The sequence below is a fragment of the Barbus barbus genome (genome assembly GCF_936440315.1).
Source record: "Barbus barbus genome assembly, chromosome: 43".
NCBI lineage: Eukaryota > Metazoa > Chordata > Actinopteri > Cypriniformes > Cyprinidae > Barbus > Barbus barbus.
This window is the reverse complement of record NC_136721.1, coordinates 3,536,864-3,547,260: the sequence shown is the minus strand read 5'-3', so window position 1 is coordinate 3,547,260 and position 10,397 is coordinate 3,536,864. Positions and strand designations below refer to the sequence as shown.

The 10,397-nt window shown below is 37.3% G+C and overlaps 1 protein-coding gene across 1 annotated transcript; it reads left to right on the top strand.

Moving 5' to 3' along the window:
• The first annotated feature begins 1,000 nt into the window (after positions 1 to 1,000).
• LOC306862314 (protein YIPF5-like) lies at positions 1,001 to 9,238 on the top strand. The gene is made up of 6 exons (XM_079405063.1): positions 1,001 to 1,060; positions 1,672 to 1,791; positions 2,728 to 2,903; positions 6,494 to 6,639; positions 6,738 to 6,919; positions 7,784 to 9,238. The coding sequence occupies exons 2-6, from the start codon at positions 1,682 to 1,684 to the stop codon at positions 7,944 to 7,946; spliced, it is 777 nt and encodes a 258-aa protein (XP_079261189.1). The 5' UTR covers positions 1,001 to 1,060; positions 1,672 to 1,681; the 3' UTR covers positions 7,947 to 9,238.
• Positions 9,239 to 10,397: the final 1,159 nt, after the last annotated feature.

Genomic DNA, 10,397 nt, shown 5'->3' with positions numbered 1-10,397 from the left:
CCGGGTGACAATGTACAGCTAAAAATTGGGACATCGACCATATCCTCAATAATTCAAACATTATGAAACAGTCAGTGCAGTAATGTGTAAATTTGTACTTTTGAAGTTACTGTAATATGGCATACATAAGAAGTGCAGCCTGACATTTGCACTCACAGTTTAGAAAATGTTAAGACTGTTTCGAAAAATGTGCCAAAGCAATTGAGAAAAACTGTAAAAGGATGTTTTTTTACCCCTAATAAGTACATATTAGCACCTTAAGGCTACGTATTACTAACTCTAAGATACTAATATGTACCTGTATTAGGGGTAAAAAAGGTACAAATATGTCCTTTTAATGGTACTGCTCCAGGGATAAGCTGTTGTACCCAAAAAGGTAGAATTGTAAACCCTTATTTGTCTGTGTATGAACAGACAAGCAGTCACTTTATTATGTGACAAGCTGTATTCACACTTTTTTCTTTCTTTCTCCATCGATGTGAATATAAACTTTCATAGGCCTATTCAAATATTTTTCTCCCTTTTGGGATCCTTACACTTTATAGCTAATGTACTCGCACTTCTAAATTATATGGTTGCCTGTAGATTAATGAACTATATTGGCTTATGTTGAACATTCAGTCTGATTATTAGGCCTATATTAGCAATACATGCATTCACTGAAAGCATTTTGAATAGATGTGGCATAAGAATGACAATAAATAAATAATCGCATTTTTCACAACAATTGCCTTTTGGATGATTTTTTTATTCTATTTATATTGTTTTGTTTTATTATTTTTAATGTATTAAAATAATAGAACTCTACAGGAACATACAGTGCACTTTTTAACTTGTCTGAGCAGAAATTACAGCACAAATGCAATAGTTTATATGTTGTGGTGCTGGATAAATGGTTGGGATGGGAATATAATAACGTGTATGTAGTGAGCGCGTGCTCCCATAGAGGACGCCCGTCGGGTTTCTGCAGCCTAAACTAGCGACCCATGAACCGGAAGTTCTCCTGCTATTTCTTGACACGTAGTTAGCGGCGTTGGCGGAGTCCTGGGCGATTAACGGTGTGAGTAAAGCTTCAGAATCTACTTCAATATATATTGATATTTTAGCTGTGTTGTGTATTTGAAGATGTGTGTATGGCAGCGCTTGAATGGTGCTGACAGTGACTGAGTGCGTCGTTGCAGTGCTTTAATGGAGCTGTGCTAACTGAATACAAACAGTAATGCTAAAAAACATCACTGCTAACGAGTGACTTCTACAACAGAATTAGTGTGGCATTGCCTTTAGCTATCATACAACCTTATGTGTAATATATAGTGGTCCTCTGGCAAACATATGTCATGTTTCTTTGGACAGACACTGTGGTAATACCTTGGTTTTACTGTGGCAGTGATGTAGTGCTATAGCAGGTCTTGTTTTGCATGTGTAAGCCTTCAGTATCATGGTATTCAAACCTGACTCTGTCTCTTTAATACATTTTTGCACCTGTTTGGATCCTGTATGCAGATCATTTGAATGTGTGATTTTAAATAACATAGTTGGCTTTAACTTGACTAATATCCCCAGCAGGCCTTCACCCAAATAACCATCTTGGCTTTCATACTATTATACAAGTCAGTTTTAGTAATATTGAATGTCCACTCCTGACTGATGTCTCTGCTGAATGTCTTCCAGGCTGCTTGCAATGTCAGGGTTTGACAACATCAACACAGACTTTTATCAGTCTAGTTACAGTGTAGATGATCAGAACCAAGGAGGATATGGCTACAGCAACGCAGATGACCCGTACAGCAAGTAGGCCTGAGCCGTGCACACACTTCTGATGTTATTGATATATATTTAGCACTATTTGTGACCCCAAAACCAGTCATAAGGGTCAATTTTTCCAAATTGAGGTTTATGCATCATCTGAAAGCTGAATAAATATGGTATGGTTTGTTAGGATCGGACAATATTCAGCCAAGATGCAAGTATTTGAAAATCTGGAATCTGACCAAAAAAAAAATCACCTTTAAAGTTGTCCAAATGAAGTTCTTAGCAATGCATATTACTAATCAAAAATTAAGTTTTGATATATTTACAGTAGCAAATTTACTAAATATCTTCATGGAACATGATCTTTACTTAATATCCTAATGATTTTTGGCATAAAAGAAAAATCAATAATTTTGACCCATACAATGTATTTTTGGCTATTGCTACAAATATACTCCAGCGACTTAAGACTGGTTTTGTGCTCCAGCGTCACATTTAATAAGTCAGTTTTATATGTATAGCATTCTTTGTATTACACATTGTTTCAGAGCAGCTTTACAGGCAAACCATAATGTAAAAGTTTATAATATCTTATTTTGTTCATGGCTTCATATCTATATAAGCTGGAAATACTTTTCCATCTTTAAACAGAGCTGTGCAAAAATATAGTTTACATTTTGTGACTCTATAAGCAATCACACAGCCGTGATGCTTCACATGAGTGTACTGTAAGTATGCAGGTAAAGTTGTATGTACTATATATCCAACTTTAAATATATTTCTGGCTGATAATATACTAGGTTCTAGATGGTAATCAGCATATCACAATGCATGCAAATTTACATTGTTCACAAAGTCATGGTGTTCATATTTGCAGTAAATTGACAAGTTTTATTTGTGTCTTAGCTTTTATAAGCATGTGAGAAAAAGTCTGTGACCTAATTATGACTGTATATCTATTGTTGCATGTGATAGACAATATGGGCAGTATGACTACTCGCAGCCGATGGGCTACTCGGCGCCTCAGGGAGTGATGCAGCCCCAGCAGCCTTACACAGGGCAGATCTTCCAGCCCACGCCAGCCTTCACGCCAGCCTCCACGCAGTCCTTGTACAGTAGCAACTTTGAGGATGAGCCCCCGTTGCTTGAGGGTAAGAGAGAGACTAAGTTTAAAGGCATCAAGTACAATACAGATTGTGTCAAAGTAGGGGTAAATCCATCTCTGGAATGGATTCTGAGCTTAGTTTTTAATAGCAGATGGCAATCTAGGCTAGTTTTTAACTGCACACTCAAATGTTCACGAAGATCGCTTGTGCGTTCGGCTGAGTGATGTAAGTGGTTAAATGTACTTGCACCTTGGCTTTTAAGAACAATCTTGTAATTTGCTTCAACCTTTTCTAACTTTATGAATGATTATTTGAATTTCAAATGGTGTGTGCGTAAAGGCCAAAGTATACTTCACTTTTTACGCTTACACGAGGGACGGAGTACAATGTGCGTGACGTGAATTTTGTCATCAGAATAGTACGTGCACCGCTAGATTTTTATAAGTACGTGTAGGTCACACATGCCCATTTAACTCTCTTGCAGTAATTAGTTTATCCGCAAGGTGGCAACCCTGCCGTGGGTGTATCGATTCACAAGGTAGCCGAAGAAAAACTGCATAAACAGAACAAACCGGAATGCGGGTTAGCTATACAGCGACAATGGAGGCGTACGTAGACGAGAGATTGTGCTAAGAAGTTAGAAAATATCCTCATTTGTACAACTGTAGCATGAAAGAATAGAGATTGCGCAAACACTGGCCCCGTTAGGCCAGGAGAGGTATTGCAATTTGGCGCAAAGCGTATGAGTCAAATAAAGTACACTTTGCAAGGCTGTGCGTACGACTGTATGCATACGCAATCGTACGCGTGAAAAAAAGAAGTATACTTTGGCCTTAAGGAACTGGATGCAAGCAGAATAAGGCCGTTTCAAAAGTGCGCAGTGCCATCTGCTGTTCAAAACTATGCTCAGAATCGATTCAAGAGAGAATCGCGATGCATTTGGAAAATCGTAGAATCGCTCCACAAATCGATTTATCGGGACTGCCCTATGTCAAAGCAGCTTTACAGTGTTAAACAGCAAAATAATTTCAGTGACGCAAACAGAATTCAATTCTGCTGTAAAGAGGACAACAGCGAACAGTTGATTCAGTTCAGTTTAATAGTCTAGAAAGTAGCTCATCCAGCTTGGTTCAGCTCTCATTCAGTAGTGTCTGTGCAATCAAGTCAATAATGGTGCCAAATAATAATTTGGCATGAAATGGATATTTTTTTTCCCTAAAAAAAACAAATCAGTTTTCCAACTGCATTTTATTGGTTTTATTATAAACGATCCTGAACCGTCTGTGCACTTTTTAAACTTTTTTTTTTTTTTTTTTTTTTTTATTAAAATTTTATAATACATTTTTTCCATTATGAATAATGTATACAATCATTTTCAGAGTCTGAGATTCCCTTCTCGTAGTCACACTGTTGATTCCCAGGGGTGAATTTATTTGTGTTTACAGAGAAATCAATAATGCATGGTCTCTTACGTCCCAAAGCCAAAACTTTGAGAAAGAGTCATTGCTTTAAAAACTAAAAGTGCCACTTGGGGCTGTGTTCACTACAAACCACGTCTGTGTCCTTGCATACTAAAGTTAAGTAGTCCTTGTGAAACCTTCTTGCCCTAGTTCTTGAGAGCTGTGCTTAAAATGGACCATCAGTCAGAGAGATGCAGAGAAAGCCACTTAACCAATTATTGCTGGTCGCTGTTGTCATCCAGTATCGGAAGTGCATTTATCATGCTGTGCAATAGAGTTCCTCTTCAGTTCTGTCCTATTATTCTAATGTTCTGCATTATTAGTGGTGCTCATACATCACTGTTACCACTATTAACATTAGTCATTATCATAAAAAAACAACAGTGAATCGTGTGGGAGGAAAAGCACACAACAAGAAAGTATATCAACTATTTTATCAGATATGGGAGAAGGTTTGTTCAAGATAAACGGATTGCCATGCACGATTCACAAACATGTAACACATTCGCAATTAAATAGAATGAGAGTCACAAGTATATGTTAGGAGTTTCAAAAAATTAATTAAATTTGCGAATAAATAAAATGAGATTTGCAAGTGTCACACACAGCTCTGGCTGGCATTCATTTGAACATCGCAGTACGCATTTGCAGATTGCATGCAATTTGTGAAATGATTTAGAAATAGTTTTGTCAAGACGTGCGCACAAATCTCAGTTGTAGCTCACTGTGGCGTCATGCAGTTCTGTTTTGTTTTAGGACTTTTAGGATAAGAACTGAATTCTATGTTGTGTTGCTGTTTGTGGGGTTAAAACAGCCCATTTTCAAAGATTTTGGAAGTTTTTTTTCTTTGTATTTCTATCAGGATAAACCCGGATTATACACAAATTGTGATCATTCACAATTTGTTCTTGCATATGTCACAAAATTGTCCATATACATAATAGCCAGCTGCTTATTGAGGTTTTTCATTCCAGCTTGAATAATGTGATGCTTCCATAATCTTTCTGTATCCAGCCTATAGAGTTGTTCCCATAACAGAGATGTAAAGCTGTGTTTATCTGGCATGTAATAATATTAATAATCTGATACAGCCACAGCCATATCACCCCGCAGGGCAAGACTGGTTGCCCACTGAATCTAAGCAGGGTTGAGCCTGGTCAGTACCTGGATGGGAGACCTCCTGGGAAAACTAGGTTGCTGTTGGAAGAGGTGTTAGTGAGGCCAGCAGGGGGTGCTCACCCTGCAGTCTGTGTAGGTCCTAACGCCCCAGTATAGTGATGGGGACACTATACTGTCAACAAAAGCACCGTCTTTCGGATGAGACGTTAAACCGAGGTCCAGACTCTCTGTGGTCATTAAAAATCCCATGGCACTTCTCGTAAAGAGTAGGAGTGTAACGATACACAAAGCGCTATATAAATGCCTCATTCATTCATAATCTAAAACTGCTTGCTTGGCTTGATATACTTTAATATACTGTTACTGTACCAATATTTTTTTTATCTATATTTCCAAATTAAACCAGTGCAGATGACTAAGCACATTTATTTCGGGCCAAGACATGTAGTTGGTTGGAGTAAGAACTTGCTGAAATTTGTCAGTGCAATGGAGTTATCTGACAGGGACACTCTACTGGAAAAGCAACGTCCTTTGGATGAGACGTTAAACCGAGGTCCTGCCTCTCTGTGGTCATTAAAAATCCCATGGCACTTCTCGTAAAGAGTAGGGGTGTGGCCCTGGTCAAATTCCCTCCACAGGTCCTTATCAATCACAGCCTCCTAACAATCCCCTTCCTCTGAATTTGTCACCTCTCCACCTCCAGCTGGTGTGTGGTGAGCGCACTGGCGCCATTGTGATCCAGCAATTTCACATTATAAGTGATGAATTTGCATGGAGCAACATTTCCTGCAAACCGCAGCGAGACTGAAAACACAGGAAACCAGTGTAAATGAACACAGTGCCACGCTTCACTCTGACATGTGCAATGTACCAGATTAAATCAACTTTTTGCCATTTTTGATAATCACAGTAAGCCATATTGAGGTTTGAGATTTATTTGCGATTAGAGCCCTGTTTCTTTGTTTTAATTTTACATTTAATGTGTGACTGATTAGCTTTTCATCAACTCCTGCATGGTGGTCAGTTGTGCAGTGAAAATGTATTTTCCATTTCTAGAGCTGGGGATCAACTTTGACCACATCTGGCAGAAAACTCTGACTGTGCTGCACCCGCTGAAGGCAGCAGATGGCAGTATAATGAATGAAACAGACATGGCTGGTCCCATGGTGTTCTGTTTGGCCTTTGGGGCGACCCTACTGTTGGTAAGACACATGTCTGTTTTGTCACAGAAGACCACCTTTTTTTGTACTTCATGTTAAATGTTAAGAGTGCCAAACATGTTTTTTCTTCCTCGTTTTAGACGGGTAAGATCCAGTTTGGTTATGTGTACGGTATCAGTGCCATCGGGTGCCTTGGCATATACTGCCTGCTCAACCTCATGAGCATGACGGGGGTCTCGTTCGGTTGTGTGGCTAGTGTTCTTGGTTACTGCCTGCTACCCATGATCATCCTGTCCAGTTTCGGGGTCCTCTTTTCCTTGCAGTAAGTCAAGCTTTACAACCTAACTTTTTACATCCTGAAATTGTAATTCATTAATATATTTAATTTACTAATATTTCTGTTAAAGATCACAGTAACACCAAATTCTGATAGAATGTGTTAAATCAAAAGTGTTTTTTTTGTTTTTAAATATGCATTTTATGGAATAATTCATGGGTTTGAAAGTATCTTATGCCCACCAATGCTGCATTTATTTATTCAAAAATACAGTAAAAACATTGTAACATTTTATTGCAATATTAAAATAGAAAACAGTTCCTTTCTATATTTTAAAATGTAATTTATTTCTGCGATGGCAAAGCTGAATTTTCAGCAACAATTAGAAATCACGACAGTATGTTGATTTGGAGCTCAAATATTAACATTGATTTATATTGGTGCGCAATTATTAATAATATTTCTTATTATTGATGTTGAATCAGTAATATCGATTATCAATGTTTCTGCTTCTTTGCTGAATAAATGTTTTTATTTTTATGTTTTTTAGTTTGTTTTTTAATCATACAGCAAACTTATGAATGGTACTGAGTGGCTTCATTAAAAATATTAAGCAGTAAAAACCGTTTTCAGCATTTTAGAATGATTTCTGAAATAAATGTTATTGTATTTTTGCTTAAATGCAGCCTTGAGGAGCATGCAAAAAGACTTCTTTCAAAAGCATTCAAAATCTTAATTCCATACTTTCGACTGGTGGTGTGTTTTAATGCATAATGTGAAGTGTTATGTATTTAATATTAAATATTAATCCTATAATTTATATGAATATATATTGCAGTTCCATAATTTTAAAGCTTGAGCTAGTTTATAATACACCTTGCTAAACGAATGTTTTCCTGTGTCTTTCAGGGGCATGTTGGGTATCATTTTAACAGCTGCCATCATTGGTTGGTGCAGTTTTTCGGCCTCTAAGATCTTCATCTCTGCTTTGGCTATGGATGGGCAGCAGCTGCTGGTGGCGTATCCCTGCGCCCTGCTGTACGGAGTCTTCGCCCTCATCTCTGTTTTTTGAACTCTCAACCTCTTTTAACGGACAAAATGACCACAGATACGCAACACACACGCTCATCCTTTTATTTGAGGGCTGCTTTTGTAACACCCACCACACCACACACCCTCTCGCTGAGTGTTTCCAGTGTTTATCATGTTCTGAGAGAGTGTGGCATTAATTTCTCCTGAAATTTTTTTTTTACCTGCCCACCTACTCTGAGAAATGTTTTTGCTTACATAATGCAGGTTAAAACTCGTTCTTGTTCTTTAATGCGTTCACCGCATTTTATTGTTCTTTCCAAAGTAGTTATCTTTAGCAGAGCCAGAAAATGAAGTGTTTATTGAAGAGAAAAATGTGTAATCAATGCAAAGAGTACACCTCTCCTCCTACACAACATCTTTAAAGCTTTTGTGTTTCAGGCAAGCATCTCACTCCAGAAAGTTCTTTGCAAAGTATGCAAGTAATTGTTCTTTCTTGGAACTGTTTTTCTGTACATTCCTGAATTGCTGTTGATTTGTTCGGTCTGTGTTCATTCATACACTTGGGTCAGTAAGAGTGCCTACATGTTCACACATTTGCACACAACTTCCATCATGTACTAGGCAAATTAAATGAAATGGTACAAAAATCACATCTTTTGTTCATCTTTTGCAAGCCAGTTTAGAGGACTATTTTAGCCAAAATGAAAAAGCATTCATTATTTACTCGCTCTCATTTGGTTCTAAACCTGTATGACATCTAATTTTAATTAAATGGCATGTAAAAGTTATGCATACTCGTATATATTTGTGTTGCATACAGGTTTGGAATAAAATGAGAATGAGTAACTGATGACTATCTTCAAAGGTTTTCAAAAAATTCTTTAATGCAGTTTTGTGAGTTGATTTGTTTTTCAAATGCATATCGCCCTTCTAACAGAATCTTGTGTCTGCAGATCAGTCTTCTGTATAGTGAACCCTGATGGCTGAATTTTGTTTCCATTCCTGATTTATTAGGTTTCACACATTTACCTATTGAAATGCACAAGGCAGAGCCAAGGTTAAGCTTTATTTAAAATAGTCAAATTTACAGAATCAATGTTTCTGACCTGTGGACTGTATGTATGGGCTTTTTGTTAATTTAAGGAGCCATGATTGTCCTCTCAGATAGTTGGGCATATTTATATACAATGTAACTGTTTTGTATATCCATATGAGTACAAAAGTTTATATTAATGCTGTCTTGTGGAAAATCTATGACCAACTGGTAGGGTGTTAAACTTGTGCTGTTTCACAGACTGTTTTAATTAAATACAAATGCAACTTTTGTTTCTAAATTGTTTTGTTGAAGTACACATCATCATAATCATCATCCTTTATGTAAGACCTTGGGGGAAAAATATATATATACATACATGCATACATACATACATAAAATAAATATATATATATTTATATATACATACATACAGTATCCTCCAAAGGTATTGGAACAGTAAAGACAAAATTGCTCTGTTGGCTGAGGAGTCAAGACATTTACAAATATGATTAAAAGATGAATATGAGACACAACTACAGAATGTCACATTTTATTATTAGCCATTTAAACACATGTTTTACCAAATAAAACGAACAGCACTTTTAGAGTTCATCACTCATTGATGTGAGCACAAGTATTGGGACAGTTGAACATAAGGCAGATATAAAAGATTAAAAGCTATTATTTAGTTGCAGATCCCTTGCACACAATCACAGCAGTGAGTCTGTGACCCATAGACATCACCAGACTCTTGGTCTCATCCTTTGAAATGCTTTTCTCAGCCTTTAATGCAGCCAATTCCAATTGTTGCTTGTTTTGGGGAGTTTCTTCCTTTACTCTTCTCTCCAGCTGGTGAAATTCATGTTCAATCAGATTTAAACTGACTGAACTGGCAGGGTGTTTTGGGTCATTGTCCTGATGCAATATGAAGCTTTTTTCTCCACATTTTTGCTTTCCCATCACTTAGATAAAGGTTCATCTTTGTCTCATCGGTCCATAAACACAGTTCCAAAACTCTTCTGGCTCACCTTTGTGCTTTTTAAAAACTCTAATCTTGCCTTTCTATTTTTGGTGCAGGTCAGAGGTTTGCATCTTGCTGTGTAGCATCTGTAATTCTGTGTCAAAGTCTCCTGAGGACAGTAGATTGTCAGAGCATCACCCCAGCTTTCTGGAAGTTGTTGGTGATTTTACAGACACGTCTTTTAGGGTTCATTTTCACAGCTTTTATGATTTGTCTGTCATCAACTACTGTTGTTTTCTCAGCCAATCAGGTAGTTGTTGGTTGCTGGGGTTGTTTCCAAACTCTTGATTTCTCCATGCCCTTTGTTTTTGCTAGAGCTCTAATTGACTTCCTCTTTTCTTTTAGCATCCAAATTGCTTGCTTTTCTCTCAAAGTCAGCTCCCTCATCTTCATCCTGGTTTCTGTGTGTCATCATCGAATGCAAGATTCAGAAT